This window comes from Bos javanicus, chromosome 19 (genome assembly GCF_032452875.1).
Source record: "Bos javanicus breed banteng chromosome 19, ARS-OSU_banteng_1.0, whole genome shotgun sequence".
In the NCBI taxonomy this organism is placed as follows: Eukaryota; Metazoa; Chordata; class Mammalia; order Artiodactyla; family Bovidae; genus Bos; species Bos javanicus.
The window spans coordinates 45,442,897-45,457,791 of record NC_083886.1 but is presented as its reverse complement, the minus strand read 5'-3'; the positions used below and the strand labels follow the sequence as shown (position 1 = coordinate 45,457,791).

At 60.7% G+C, this 14,895-nt stretch overlaps 1 protein-coding gene across 11 annotated transcripts; it reads left to right on the top strand.

The window, feature by feature from the left end:
- On the top strand, positions 1-14,794 carry UBTF (upstream binding transcription factor). Of its 11 annotated transcripts, none has more exons than XM_061392027.1 (21): positions 183-269; positions 3,203-3,327; positions 4,844-5,019; positions 5,570-5,653; positions 5,747-5,902; positions 8,305-8,369; positions 8,649-8,769; positions 9,126-9,236; positions 9,589-9,722; positions 9,893-10,034; positions 10,352-10,393; positions 10,530-10,643; positions 10,747-10,902; positions 11,291-11,425; positions 11,587-11,697; positions 12,113-12,201; positions 12,304-12,493; positions 13,268-13,315; positions 13,637-13,708; positions 13,807-13,950; positions 14,029-14,794. In XM_061392027.1, the coding sequence occupies exons 2-21, from the start codon at positions 3,270-3,272 to the stop codon at positions 14,152-14,154; spliced, it is 2,274 nt and encodes a 757-aa protein (XP_061248011.1). In that variant the 5' UTR covers positions 183-269; positions 3,203-3,269; the 3' UTR covers positions 14,155-14,794. The 11 variants fall into 11 exon arrangements, with proteins under 11 accessions (XP_061248016.1, XP_061248011.1, XP_061248008.1 ...); XM_061392024.1 differs by lacking the exon at positions 183-269 and adding an exon at positions 565-736; XM_061392025.1 differs by lacking the exon at positions 183-269 and adding an exon at positions 1,947-2,036.
- The last annotated feature ends 101 nt before the right edge of the window (positions 14,795-14,895 follow it).

Below are 14,895 nucleotides of genomic sequence, written 5' to 3'. Positions count from 1 at the left end.
AGCGAGGAGCCGGGCGAGCAGATGGAGGAGTGGAGCTCGCTCTAGGCAGCAGGCTTGGCCGGAGAATGGAGGAGCCGCCAAGCGATCGGCTGATTGGAAGAGAAACGCAGAGCGATGGAGGCGGGGGTAGGAGGACGATTTCTCTGCGGGGACTGGCGGCGGCGTATACGCCCGGGTCGGGCGCTGCAGAGCTTGGCTAGCTTTCAACCCGCGCTCGCCGGCTCCAGCCCCGCGCGCCCCCACCCCCAGCCCTCCCGGCGGCTCCGCAGGTGAGTGCGAGCTGGGGGCAAAAAGACTCGAAAGTCTCAACACGCCCGCCCTGCCAAAGGGAGGGAAAAAAAAAAAAAGAAAAGCATTTTTCCTTTTCTTTTTTTTTTATTTTCGTGCAGCCCCCAAGCGCGGTGGGAGGGAAGGGGTGAGGCTGAGTCGCCCGAAGGAGGCGGAGGGGCCAGGCGAGGCCGGGGTGGCCCGGGAGGCGGCGGCGCCGAGGCGGCTCTGACGGGCGAGCGCTCGGAGCGGCGCTGCGCTGCGCCGAGGCGGGCGGGCGGGCGGGCGGAGCGGGGCGGGCGGAGCGCGGCGCGTGGGGCTCGCCATTAGCCGTCGCTCCGCTTCGCCATCTCGGGCTTTGTCTGGCGGCTTGCTGCCCCGGCGTCGGCTGCGGCGGAGCTGCGGCTCAGCTCTTCGGCCCGCCGCACCCCTAAGGTGCCCTTGGCCCGTGCTCCCATTCACACGCTCGGTAAGTGAGCCCCGGCGCCGCGGATTTCGGGGGAGAGGGGTTGCTGCGAGTGGCGGCGGCGCCGATCTCCATGCGCCCGGTCAGGCCTGGGGAGCCATGCCGGGCTGGATTGAACCAGCTCCCACAGAGACTCCTCCGCCGACCCGTCGCTTTCTCGCCGTTTGCGGGATTTAAAGAGCAAAGATTTTTTTTTTTTTTCCTGTTTTAATTTGCAAAGAGGACATTTTTTAGGATTTTTTTTTTTTTTTTTAAGTTTCGTGTGTGTGCTGCTTAGCAGCGAGGCAGGCTCCGAAGCCTGGCACGGCGATTGGCTTGCGTGCGCCCCAAGCCTGTGGCTACGCTCCGGGGTAAGGGTGGGCGCGAAACGCCCGCTCCAGGAGGCGGGCGAGTGAGCGGGTGAGGGCTGGAGTGGAAGCCCGAATCTGAGCTGGGGGAGAGAGCTCTGGAGCCGGGCTGCAGACACCCCCGGAGCCTCTCCAGCTGCCGGGGGGCCCTCCGGGCACCCTCTCTGCGGTCGCGACTCGCGCCCTCCCTCCCGCGCCGGCCGAGCCTGCTAGTTCCCCCGCGGGTCTGGCGAGGTCGCTCTCGGCGCCCGCCCGCCTCGGCTCCGAGCCCCGCCGCCATCCGGGCGGCTGCGTGTCTCCCTGCCCCGACCCCCCCCCCCCCCTCCCCGGCGGCAGCAGCAGCCGCCGCCGCCGCCACCACCACCACCAGCACTACCCCCCTCCCCTCCTTCCTTCCCTCCGCCTCGGCCGCCCGGGTCCCCCCAGCTCCCGCCCCTCCTCCCAGCTGCCCCCCGCGGAGCCCGCCCGGGCAGGCTGTGGGAGGGAGCGGAGCCGGCGAGGCGGGCGGGCTGGCGCTCGCTCCCCGGGGGTCGGTGTGCGCTCTACGGGGAAGGACGCGCTCGCTGCCCCGCTTCTCCCGCCCCCCCTCCCGCTCCTCCTCCTCCCTTCTCCCTCCTCCTCCCCGCTCCGGCGGCGGAGGCTGCGGCGGCGGCGGGGGGTGTGCGAGCTGAGGCCGGGGCCGGCGGGCGGGCGGCGGGCGGGCTGCCTGCAGGCGGAGGGCGCTGTGCTTTGTGCTTTTCGCCGCGAGGAGCAGCAGGCAGCAGCCACAGCCGCAGCCGCCGCCGCCACAGCAGCAGCCGCCGCCCCAGCGCCGCCGCCGCCGCGCCCGGAGGAGGAGCCGCTGCCGCCGCGGGAGGGAGCTGCGGCTGTGCCCGGCCGAGCGGGGGAGGGCGCCGCCGCTCAGAGCCGGGGAGGGAGCCGCCGGAGCGGGAAGCCCGGAGGCCGCGCTGCGCCGGGTAACCGAGGCGGCTGAGGACGCGCGCCGGGTCGGGGCCGGGGCCAGGCGGCGGGGAGCGAGCCGTGGGTACGGTGGACGCCCGGAGGAGACCCGGGGCGACTTCCAGGCAGAGAACTGGGCGAGAGAGGACCAGGGCAAATGGAGAGGACGCCGAGAGCCGGGGGAGGGGAGGGCAGGAAGCGAGGCCCAAGCCGAGCCCCGGCCGCGGGCGGAGGAGCCCGCGCTTCTCCGAGCCGGCAGGCGCAGTTCTCGCCGGCCGCCGGAGGGGGCGGCGGGGCCGGTGAGCGCTGCTCTCCCGCCTCCCGGCCGCCGTCCTCCCGCCCTCTCCTTGGCTCGGCTCCCCGGAGGCCCGGGCGGGGGCGCCGGCGGGGCTGGGCCGCAGGCTCGGGGGAGGAGGCGGCGGTTCCCGCCGTGGTCGCGCCTCTGCGCCGGGCTCCTCCGTGCGCGTCGAGGTGGCTGGGCGGTGGCGGCGCCTCTGGCCGGGGTGGGTGGCTCGGGGGCGGGGGGCAGGCCAGGCCGCTTCTCTCCGGCTGCTTGCCCGCCCAGGCGGGCGGGGACGGCGTCGGGAGCCTGAGGGGGAGGGCGTCGGGAATCCGGATCCGGTCCCCGGGGGCGGTGCGGCCGCTGCGCTCCGGGGCTGGCGGCGGCTGCGTTGCGTCCGGGTCCCCGCCGGGTTGCGGAGGCGGGGGGAACCGGCCAGGGGGAGCGGGAGGAGGAGACTGAGGCGCGTGCCCGCTTCCGCGACCGCGCGCGCCCTTTACCCGCCCTTCCTCCTCCCCCGCCCTCCAGCCTGGGGCCTCCCCGGGGCGGGGCGCGCAGAAGGGGAGGAGTTTTTTTTTTTTTTTTGGCCGGGGTGGGGGAAGGAGGGCGGCGGAGGGCGGAGGGCCGGCGCTCGCTGCGCGCTGGAACGCGGAGCAGTGTCTCGCGTGGGCAGCGGAGGGCGCACGCCCAGGAGCGGGGCTGTAGAGGCTGTAGGGGCTGGGGGTGGGGTTAGGAGGTAGAGGAGTGCACTCTCACCCCCACCAACTCATCAAGTCTTCTGGAGTTTTGGCTGGGTCTCTCTGAGAGTGTGGGGTTATGTCCCCCTCCCCTTTTGGGGAGGGAGTGATAGACAGACCCCCACCTCTCAGCCCGCCTGAGAGGGGACTGGTGTCTCTTCTAAAGGGTGAGGTGGCTTTGACCCCGGCTTGCCTGGCTAGCACGACCGAGGAGGTGGCTGGACGGCTGGAGAATGAACGGAGAAGCCGACTGCCCCACAGACCTGGAAATGGCCGCCCCTAAAGGCCAAGGTAGGAGCCCCACCCTCAGCCCTCTTTAACTTAAACCCTCCATTCTCACGTAGGTATGCGAGGCCCACTCCCCTTCTAAAGGTTTTCTCTCATCGGGGTTCTCTGAACTGAAATGGGAGGAAGGCTCTTGAGTGTCAAACACCCCTCACACTGGGTGTTTGGCTAAACACAAACTATTTGGCTTTGAACCTACAGACTGTATTTTTCACACTCCATTTCCCCCCCAGGTTAGAGAGGGAGGAGGAGGCCTTTTTAGGTCTTCCTTCAGGGGTTCCCAGTCACCCCGAGTGTGTCCTCAGCAGTGCCCTGGAATGGGAGGGGAGATGAGAGATATGGGAGCAAGGGGGAGATGAGAGGGATTGGGAAAGCTTTTCAGGGTTGTTTTTTTTAATTGTTATTAAGAGAGCATAGTTTTTGGTGAGGCAGGTTGGAGAGAAGGGTGTTTTGATGGCTGGAGACCTCAAACACACTTAATTATACTCTACCCCATCCAGTGGGGATCCAGTTGTAGGGTGGCAGGGTGGGTAGGATGAATCTGAGCATCTGGCAATGCCTGTGGGGCACTGAGAGGAGAGAGGATTATGGGTTCATGTGACCCTCCTGCAAAAACCCGGACCCAGGTGACCAGATGTGAATGCAAGTCAAGAGCCCTTTTGACTCCTAGCCATGGATAGCTATCATCCTAGCTCACCTTCCCCAGTAGTCCCCTCCAGAGAGCCCTCAATCGAGCTGCCTTTCAGTGACTAGAAATAGCTAGTCCAGACTCCTTTTTTTTTTTTTTTGCTTCCATAGGGAATTGGGCTGAGAAGACAACTCAGAATTCTAGGAGGGGGGCCCTCCCTGGAGCAGAGCTCACCCTTTGCCCACCTGCCGGCTTTGCCTCATAGCTGCCTTGTATGGCTCTACCATTGTTTTACTTGCTCCAAAGTCTCCTTTGGTCCTTTCTGAGAGAGAGGGTAGGGCGGTGGAACACTCACATCTCTAATGTTAGTCTCCAGCTATGCTGGAGCAAAACATTGGCGTGGGTTCTCCTTACAGCCCACACCCCTGCCTCAGTCTGCACATTTAGGGTAGCCAAGTAGAACTGGGACTGAATTTAGCTTCACGTTTAGGTGTGTAGCCTCCTTGTTTCCCTTTCTTCTGCAGTGAGCTAGCTGTTCTCTAACAAGGTCCCAGATCACTGTGGCTTCCTTCCCCTCCCCCCTTCCCTATGATAAATTGTAACCCATGGCAGGCTGGCACGTTAGAAATGATAATAGCTTTGCAGTAAGCCAAACTTGGGTCCAAGTCTGTTTTTCTGGGCGTGATGTTGTCTGGACTGGAGTCCCTGCTCTAATCTGTATGGCCACAGCTTTTCCTTAGGGCTAGGCCATGTGTTGTCTGTGTCTTCAGATGGGAGATAACCATCTGAAGGGTCTGAGATGCTCTGGGAAGGAAGGGTTGAGTGCTTAAGGACTGTGGCATGGTTGGGGGCTGGCATGAACCAGGCATAATGGCCTTTCTTACCCTTCCCCAGACCGCTGGTCCCAGGAAGACATGTTGACTTTGTTGGAATGCATGAAGAACAACATTCCATCCAATGACAGCTCCAAGTTCAAAACCACCGAGTCACATATGGACTGGGAAAAAGTAGCATTTAAAGACTTTTCTGGAGACATGTGCAAGCTGAAATGGGTGGAGATTTCTAACGAGGTAATGGATTCCCCCTCCCTCCCCAACACATTCGAACACACATCTTCACCTACCCTTACTTCAGCCTTCTTGGTTGGGGCGATGAAACAGAAGTCTATAAACAGGAAGGAAAGAGACCAGGCGAGGTCCTTGTGTGGTCGCCCTTGTGCATCTCGGGAGTTGGCACGGTTGACAGCACTGGCCAAGACTTCTCAGTTCTACTTTCTAAGCTATGTGGCCTTGAATACTTACCGTCTTAGAGCATCTGTCACCTGAGCTGTTCTGGGGATTGAATGAGGTGCTGACATGGACAACCATTTCGAGGTCAGGTGGTCGCCTTGTTGCTCTCCTACGATGTGTACTGACTGCCCGGATCTCTGCAGTAAACATGGGCCAGTGCCTGGGTATCAGTGCAGCCTGAGCTGTGTCGCTCTCGACCCCAGCCCTTCTCCTTTGATATCTTCAGTCTAGTGGAAAGTAGAGAAGGCCTGTTGGAAAACGAGGGTATGCTCCTGGGTGGCATTCCCCTCTTCGGCGCTTCCCCTTACCCTCACCTCCTTTCTTCCTCCAGGTGAGAAAGTTCCGTACATTGACAGAATTGATCCTCGATGCTCAGGAACATGTTAAAAATCCTTACAAAGGCAAAAAACTCAAGGTGAGTTTCCAGGTGGAGGAACACGAGAGTTCAGAGAAGCAAGGCTCAAAGAACAGTGTCTCACCTAGACCATGTCCTTGTCGCTCCTTCCAGAAACACCCGGACTTCCCAAAGAAGCCCCTGACCCCTTACTTTCGCTTCTTCATGGAGAAGCGGGCCAAGTATGCTAAACTCCACCCGGAGATGAGTAACCTGGACCTGACCAAGATTCTGTCCAAGAAATACAAGGAACTGCCGGAGAAGAAGAAGGTGGGGGGCGGGGGGCTAAGGTGCAGAGGGAAGAGGTGGGGAGAAGCTGGTATGGTGTAGGTTATCTGGCCGGAGGGGGAGGGGGGCAGCAAGGGTTTAGACTGAGGGACCTGGCGTCAGGGGCGTGGGTGGGTCAGCAGAGTGGAGGAGGGCCTTGGGGAGCTCACCTGATCATCGCCTCCCGGGCCCATATACCCTCAGCTGTCGGTACTGCTACAGATGTAACCGTGACCAAGGCAGACACCCGAAACACACATGTCCTCTTTCACACACACGTCCTCTCTGTTAGGCCCGCACAGCTGTTCACTTCTGTTTCCCCACATGGTCTCACTTGATGCTCATAGAGGTAACTCCGGGAGACTGAGTGGTCCAGATTTTGTGTTCAGAGGAATTGGGGTGCAGGAGGGCGTCGTGTCCCAGGACCATGGTTTAGTGCACGGGCTCCCTGCCTAGCCCTCTTCTCTAGGCAGGTAATGGGCGCGTCCCCAGGTTACATGGACTTCCTCCCCCTTACACACATTGTCCTTTGTGGCCCCATGCTGTCCCAGATCGTCAAGCCCATTAACCTTGGGCAGAGGCTGCCCCAGCCTCCCAGGCAGGGGTGGACATGGTCAACACAGTGAGGTTGTGTGGTCCTTGGGAGAAACAGGCAGCATAGCATCGGAGGAGCCTGCAGGTAGGACAAGAGTGAGAGGCGGTGGGCAGAGAGAGACGCGCAGAAGAGATACTGCGTGGTGAGATGGAGCCAGGGAGAGATGCTAGCGAGGGGCAGCAGAAGAGACAAGAAGGCACACTTGCTGGAGAGGAGACAGTTGTAGGCAGCTGGCTCTCGGGAGGGCACTAGCCCTGGGAGCAGCTCTTGTCCCAAGTTGCACACCTTGGCTTCAGGCTCACATGGCCTGGTACTGTACCCAAAAAAGGAGCTCGCTTGTCTGAGTCGATCCAGCTGTCTTCAGCTGCTGCCTGAACCAAGCTGGAGGATGAACCGCTGGAGCTATTCTTGACCCCTCCAATGGGGCCGTTGCAGAGTTGACTGTATACACAATGCCCAGACGTTCCCACGGGGTGAGAGGGAGAGGCAGAGGGTCTCAGGACCAGGGCGGGACAGAGGAAACTCCGAGGTACATTGGACAGGGTGCCAGCCTAGGGGACACAGTGAGCCTGTTCCCCTGACTGCCACTGCATCACCGTGTGTGTGCCCTTTGGTAAGTCATTTCCATCCTCTGGGCCTGGTCTTGATCTGAGGCGTGGAGGGTGAGCCTGATCTGGGTGGTGCCTTCTGGCTCTGAAAGCTGCTGTTTCTGTGAGAGGAGAGCTGAGACTGGGGCAAAGGAGGCAGGGCTCTGCTCTCGGTTTTTTTGTGGAAACCTCAGAGGGAAGCAGAACTGCCTCGCTTCTTGCACCTGATGAGAGGCAGAGGTTGGGCTCAAGCAGCATGTGTCCCTGGCCGCCTCCAGCACTATTCTGGTTGTGAATCTGGGAAGACGAGGGAGAAAGGAAAGGGGGACGTTGAAGTGGGGCCAGGAGGGGAGGTAGATGAGGAAGGGAAAGAGACAGGTTGGAAAAGAAGTCCAAGAGGGAGGGAGGCAGGAAGGGTGCAGGTATGGAGATGGGATGGTGGGAACGGAGGACCAGGGTGAGAGAAGGAAAGGAAGCCAGGCCGTAGAGGAGAAGGACTGGGCTGGGTGAGGGAGGGCGCAGGGAGCCAAGAACCTGGAAGAAGGGATTGCAGGCAGGGAAAGTGGTCATGACTGAGGGTTGTGGTGGGGATGGTGTCAGGATTGCCAAGGACAACCAGGGACCCAAAGGTAGTGGGTTGGGGCGGTGGCGGGGAGGAATCCAGATTCAGGAGACAAGAATTCACTCTGGGCTGCGGTCAGTTAAGTCTCTCCTCAGTGCCTTAGAAGTGGGACTCAGCCTGCCCCCGGCCCTGTGGGCCACCTGAGACGGCACACTAGTATTAGCTGCCACAGACAGAGGAGCGAGCGACAGGCAAGGCCTACGCCCTCCCCTGACTCCCTCCCTGGGGGTTTCCTTGGTGTTGGGGAAAGGCAGAGGGGGACTATCTTGGGGAATCCCAGGGCTGTCACTGCTTAGTGAATGACTGGGTTATGCCAGGTGGCCAGCCCCCTCTACCCCTGTCTCGGGACTCTCCCTTTCTTAAAGGGAGGGGATGGAATGTGTCCTGGGAGACCCCTGTAGCTCCTAGTGTCTGGGCTACAGAGTCCCCCCTCAACCCACTGGAAGGTAGGCCATCATCTTCCCTCCCCCCACCCGCGCCACTCATGACAGTCTCCATACACATCACTGACAGGGAGGCAAAATAGCTAGAAAGGAGGACTTGGTGGGGTTTGTGGCTTAGCTCTTGGGTCATGGATGACCCCATCGCCTCCTCCCCCTAGATGAAATATATTCAGGACTTCCAGAGGGAGAAACAGGAGTTCGAGCGAAACCTCGCCCGATTCAGGTAAGGCAGTGGAGCCCAGAGGAGGCCACAGGGTGCTGGGTGTGGCAGGAGAGGGGATCAGAGCCTGGTGCTCACCACCCCTGAGGCATGGAAGATGGATGGGTCACCTGTTGACCGTAGTGGTTCACGCTCAGGGGCAGAGACTGGCAGCTAACCACTGGTCCACTAGGCCCCAGCTGATGGGCTGAGGAGCCTTAGCGAGTGGGGCAGCTAGCCGGGGTCTGCCCTGGCAGGACCCCCTCTCCCACCACTGACTGTCGCTCCCCGCACCCTGGCTAGGGAGGATCACCCAGACCTAATCCAGAATGCCAAGAAGTCGGACATCCCCGAGAAGCCCAAAACCCCCCAGCAGCTGTGGTACACCCATGAGAAGAAGGTGTATCTCAAAGTGCGGCCAGATGTGAGTGTCCGGCCAAGGGGTGGTGGGGAGGGCGCACGGTGGTGGCAAGGGGGGAGCCGCGCCAGGTCGGCCGGGCACGGTGCAGGGGAGCAGGAGAGGAGGCCCCTCCCCAGGGGTGGGCTGCATGGACAGGGCCTGGGCCAGCTGGCGTGTGCGTGCGTGCGTGTGCGTGTGTGAGCCTGTCCCCTTGCACCCAGGCGGGACCCTCCGCCTCTCTGCCTTCCCCTCCTGGCCTGTGGGGGACACTCTTGTGACCTCCTGTGGCCTGAGGGGGCGGGGGCCTCTGTGTCCCCCTCCCCTTCCCCTCCCCCCTCCCCCTGGCTGCCTGTGTGTGTCTGACGGCTTTTGGTTTGCAGGCCACTACGAAGGAGGTGAAGGACTCCCTGGGGAAGCAGTGGTCTCAGCTCTCGGACAAAAAGAGGCTGAAATGGATTCATAAGGCCCTGGAGCAGCGGAAGGAGTACGAGGTTAGGCTTCCGCTGCGCTCCTCCCCATCCGGCTCTTCACGAGCCTCTGCCCTCTGACTCTGCGGCCTCCGCACTCTGCGGGAGGCAGTCACTGCCCGTCCCGTCACTGAGGGAGGGGCCTTCTGGGCCCCTTACCTCTGCCCCTACCTTCCCCGCCCCCCCCCGCCCCCCCCAACATGAGATCTCAGGCTAGGGCAGGGCAGGGCACCACGTCTCGTGTGACACAGCAGATGCACGGCCACCCCCCAGCTTGGCTCCCTGCCTCCCTTCCCCAGCGGCTCTCCCCCACCCCCCCAGCCCCGGCTAACCCCACACCCCGTTGCCCTCCATCCCCTCCAACCTCACTCTGCAGGAGATTATGCGTGACTACATCCAGAAGCACCCCGAGCTCAACATCAGTGAGGAGGGCATCACCAAGTCCACTCTTACCAAGGCCGAACGCCAGCTCAAGGACAAGTTTGATGGGCGACCCACCAAGCCACCTCCGTGAGCGCTGCCCTGCCCTGGGGTTGGGGGATGGGGGGTGAGCCGGCAGGCAGCTAGGGAGCCGGGCTGATGAAGGGCCTCAGCCCAGGCTCTGGAAGTAAGGAGGCCGCTGCCCTGGGCCTCCCTGGTCACTCACAGGCATGCTCTTCCCTTGCTGCCGGTTGTGACAGGAACAGCTACTCACTGTACTGTGCAGAGCTGATGGCCAACATGAAGGACGTGCCCAGCACAGAGCGCATGGTGCTATGTAGCCAGCAGTGGAAGCTGCTCTCCCAGAAGGAGAAGGATGCCTACCACAAGAAGTGCGACCAGGTACGCCAGCGGGAGCCAGCCCTGGAGTGGCGGGACTCCCGGAGAACCTTGGGGTTTTGAAGCCTGAAGTCTGATCCTGGGCCCTTGCTTTACACGCGGTGTTGTGCTTGGTTTAGTGTCTGTGCTGATTAAGGCAGGGTCTCGGGCCTCATGCCTACCAGCTATGGAGGGAGACTGGGCCCTGGCCAGGCTCTGGACGGTTTGCTGAGAGGCTACTGTTGGTCCCTGGAGTATAGGAGGTCTCCAGCGAGGCTGCCCCCGATTGACCTTGACTCTCCTTCCCCCCCGATTGACCTTGACTCTCCTTCCTTTCCCAGAAAAAGAAGGATTATGAAGTGGACCTGCTCCGTTTTCTAGAGGTGAGTGTTCCTTTGGGGAGGGCAGTGGGCAGAGAGAGGCCAGGGAGTGGTTGGTGAGCAAGGCCCCTAGGACAACACAGACACGGCCTGGGGACTACACATTCAGCCCCATGCTGCCCACTTTTTCCCTGTCCAGAGCCTGCCTGAAGAGGAGCAGCAGCGGGTCCTGGGGGAAGAGAAGATGTTGAACATCAACAAGAAGCAAGCCACCAGCCCAGCCTCTAAGAAGCCCTCCCAGGAAGCGGGCAAGGTGGGCAGGGGGCATGACCAAGCAGCTAGGTGGGGTGGAAGGGAAGAGGCGAGGCTCCCCATGAGCACCCCGTGGACGCCGACCCTCTTTGCACATCTACAAGGGCGGCTCGGAGAAGCCCAAGAGGCCCGTGTCAGCCATGTTCATCTTCTCGGAAGAGAAGCGGCGGCAGCTGCAGGAGGAGCGGCCCGAGCTCTCAGAGAGCGAGCTGACCCGCCTGCTGGCCCGCATGTGGAATGACCTGTCGGAGAAGAAAAAGGTCAGGCTTGCCAGACCAGAAGGGGCTGCCAGGCAGAGCCTGGGCCGCTTCTCCCCCGGGGGCTAGCTGCACTTCCTCACCCTGCCCCGGGTCTGTGTGTGAGGTGTGAGCCACACAGCGGCCTGAGCGCAGATTGTGGGGCTGGGAACCTAGCGAGCCGGAAGGCGGGAAGCTGTCAGCTGTGGGCTGTGGGCTCCCTGGGGAGCAGGGCCGCGGGGCGGCTTGAGCCCCTGGCTGGAGACATCTGCACCAGCCCACGCCTCCGCTTGCCCCACCCCACCCTACCCTTGCCGTTAGTGGTGGCGGGGAGAACCTTCCATTGCAGGACGGGCCGTGCGCGCCCCCTGGGGGTGGCCGGAAGGCTGACGCCTCTGCTGTCCCTCCGCAGGCCAAGTACAAGGCCCGGGAGGCGGCGCTGAAGGCCCAGTCGGAAAGGAAGCCAGGCAAGTTGCCGGAGTCGCCCAAGAGAGCAGAGGAGATATGGCAACAGAGTGTCATCGGTGACTACCTGGCCCGCTTCAAGGTAGCAGGCAGTGGGAAAGGGGTCTTTTTCCTTTTCTTTCTTTCTGGATAAGTAGTTGCTTTATCATTTATCTTTTCGGAAACGGGTTGTTCTGCCACTGCCCACACAGTGGGCAGCCCCAGGTGACCCTTCTCACTTCTGACACCCTTCTCTGTCCCCAGAATGACCGGGAGAAGGCCTTGAAAGCCATGGAGATGACTTGGAACAACATGGAAAAGAAGGAGAAACTGATGTGGATTAAGAAGGCAGCCGAAGACCAAAAGCGATACGAGGTGGGAAAGGGGCTTCTGGTTAGCTTGGTGGGGCAGGATGGAGCTGGGGCCACCTCCCCCCACTTAAAACTCAGGAGCATCCTCTCGGGTGGGCGGCTTTCCTTACTGCGTGGGACTTGGAGCCAGAAGTCCCGGCTTGGGTTGTGTGACCCTGAATAAGTCTCTTAACTTCCTTCTCTGAGCCTCAGTCATGCATCACTAAAATGAGGGTGAGGATACCAATCATGTGAGTGCAATTATGAAACCACTTTCAGACGGCAGGACCTACCCGACAAAGGCGTGAGTGGTTAGGAAGTTGCTCCCTAGCTGTGCCTTAGTTTCTCCTCCTTCCTGGCATTTAAAAGGAGAGTCAGCTAGGGACTGCAGGTACTGGGGCAGGAGAGAGGATAAGTGACCTTTCTGGGTGTCCTCATAGAGAGAGCTGAGTGAGAGGCGGGCACCCCCGGCTGCTGCAAACTCCTCCAAGAAGATGAAATTCCAGGGAGAACCCAAGAAACCTCCCATGTGAGTCTGGGGGCTAGAGTCCCTCCTGAGGTGGGGAGGGTCAGGGTGGAGGGGCTGCTTGGTTGGTGTCCTGACCCTCCCTGTGACACCCACACCTCTCAGGAATGGTTATCAGAAGTTCTCCCAGGAGCTGCTGTCCAATGGGCAACTGAACCACCTGCCGCTGAAGGAGCGCATGGTGGAGATTGGCAGCCGCTGGCACCGCATTTCCCAGAGCCAGAAGGAGCACTACAAGAAGCAGGCTGAGGAGCAGCAGAAACAGTACAAAGTGAACCTGGACCTCTGGGTCAAGGTGAGAGGGCAGGGGACCTGAGGATGCATCATGCTGACTGGTCTGCATTCATGGTTTCATTCAGCGTCCCAGCAGTCCTTCAGGGTAATGATTACTATCAGAGATAAGGAAACTGAGGCTCAGAGAGGTGAAGTAACTTACCCCAGGTCACACAGCCAGGGAGTAGGAAGATCCAAATCAGACTGCCTTTTCCTCCCTCCAGCTGGGACCAGGGGATGTCTCCAAGACTCTCGCTCAGCCTCTAGCCTCTGAGCTCCGCTTCTGTGCCTTGCTTGAGCAGTCAGATCTGTAAAGTGGGGAGAGTCACCAATATCCTCCCCAGCCACCCAGGTGGGTTGGCCAAGGACCCAGGGGGAATAGCAGGGTTTAAGGGTTCCAGACATTTGGTGAGCCCCAGATTGCCTTGGCAGTGGCTCTGGGCTTGGCTTCTGGGGAGAAGTGATTGAGCCACACTATGGCAGTCTTCCGGGGGCGCTTCTCTGAGTTGAGAAAGGCCCTGACTCTGGAGCCTCCATTTGGGTAGAGCACAGGACAGACATGAAAGCAGTCTCAGGACAGGGTAGCTTAGAAAAGGCTTTGGAGCATCTTAAGTAGAAATACTGAGCTATGTTCTCAGGTCCTTAGGGTTCTCTGCAGAGACCTAAGGAGACTGGGATGGGCGCAGGTGGCATGATGGTCAGAGCTGAGCCCACTGCCTGGCGCTTGACCAGTGTGCTCAGTCAGCAGTAGTTTGGGTCATGTTCCCGCCCTCACCTCCTCCTCTGTCTCCCCCAGAGTCTGTCTCCCCAGGAACGTGCAGCATATAAAGAGTACATCTCTAATGTGAGTCTGGGAGCAGGGTGCTGTTGGGATAAGGAGGGAACTTGTGGTGGGGGTGGGGGCTAGGGGGTTGCTCCTTGGTGGCTCAGACGGTAAAGAATCCACCTGCAATTCGGGAGATCTGGGTTTGATCCCTGGATTGGGAAGATCCCCTGGAGAAGGCAATGGCTACCCACTCCATTATTCTGGACTGGAGAATCCCATGGACAGAGGAGCCCGAGTCCATGGGGTCACAAAGAGTTGGACATGACTTTCACTTTCTGGGGGGAGCAGTACAGAACTCCTGGCTTCTCCCTTTGCCCATGTCCCCATCCCCTCCTACAGAAACGTAAGAACATGACCAAGCTGCGAGGCCCGAACCCCAAGTCCAGCCGGACTGCCCTGCAATCTAAGTCGGTAAGGAGCCCCTCCCAGAAGGGGGCGCTGGGGTGGGGAGATTCAAGATGCCTGGAGTGGCATGGCAGGGACCACTGATGTGCTTCCATCCCTCCCAGGAGTCTGAGGATGATGATGAAGAGGATGAGGATGAAGACGAGGAGGATGATGAGGAGGAAGACGATGAGAACGGGGACTCCTCTGAGGATGGCGGGGACTCCTCCGAGTCCAGCAGCGAGGATGAGAGCGAGGATGGGGATGAGGTGGGGTGGATGGGGCATGGAGGTGGGGGGGTTGCTGCCAGGATGGCCCCCTGGTGACCACACTTTCTTGTCGCCCAGAATGAGGAGGACGACGAGGACGAGGATGACGACGAGGACGATGACGAGGATGAGGACAACGAGTCCGAGGGCAGCAGCTCCAGCTCTTCCTCCTCGGGGGACTCCTCGGACTCTGACTCCAACTGAGGCTCAGCCCCACCCGGGGCTCCCCTCCCCGGCTGATCACCTTTGTTTCTCCCCCATGTTCTGTCCCCCTGCCCCTTGGCCTCCCCCACTTTCTTTCTTTCTTTCTTTTTTTTTTTTAAACAAAACAAAACACGGTGGGGGGTAGGCGCTGGAGGCGCCCAGGCCAGAACTCTGCGGCCTCAGAGACATCAGCCCTGGGGGGCCCTCCAGGGAGCGTACCCATCAGACTGAGCCACCACTGGACTGGTCCAGCCCACCCCCTCCTCTGCACTTGCGGTTTCCGGCATGGACAATGGACCCGGGAGTGGGTTGGGGTTCCCAAAGAGTTCAGTGAGGCCCCCTACACCTGCAGCCCAACCCAAGGGAGGGTGGAAGCTTGAGGAAGACCCCTTTCTTTCCAGAGGGGCTTGCAGCCTGGACCCCTACATTGGAACTGGAGGCAGGGAACATGGGAGAGGAGGGCGGGCGCCTATGAAGAAATAGGCCTTGCCCCATGGCCCTCTTCTTCCCTGCCCCCTGCGGGAAGGAGCTGCCTGGACCCACTCACGGGGGCGGGGGGGAGGGGGCAGAAGTGTTTTTTATATATGTGTATATATTTTTTTTTTAAGCTCTGAGCTGTCAACGAGACGTTTCCTACCGATCTCGGCTGCCGTCTCTGTTGTCATTTCTGGGAGAGGGAGGGTTTAGAGGGTAGGTTTGGGGCTTTTTTAAAACGGTCTTGACGTGTATGGAAAAGTGTGT

Bases quoted from the DNA above. Each gene is read 5' to 3' on its own strand.
- UBTF (XM_061392027.1), top strand. From the start codon at position 3,270: ATGAACGGAGAAGCCGACTGCCCCACAGACCTGGAAATGGCCGCCCCT. The intron at 5,654-5,746 runs GTGAGTTTCCAG...CGCTCCTTCCAG, and splicing joins ACAAAGGCAAAAAACTCAAG to AAACACCCGGACTTCCCAAA. The intron at 8,770-9,125 runs GTGAGTGTCCGG...TTTGGTTTGCAG, and splicing joins ATCTCAAAGTGCGGCCAGAT to GCCACTACGAAGGAGGTGAA.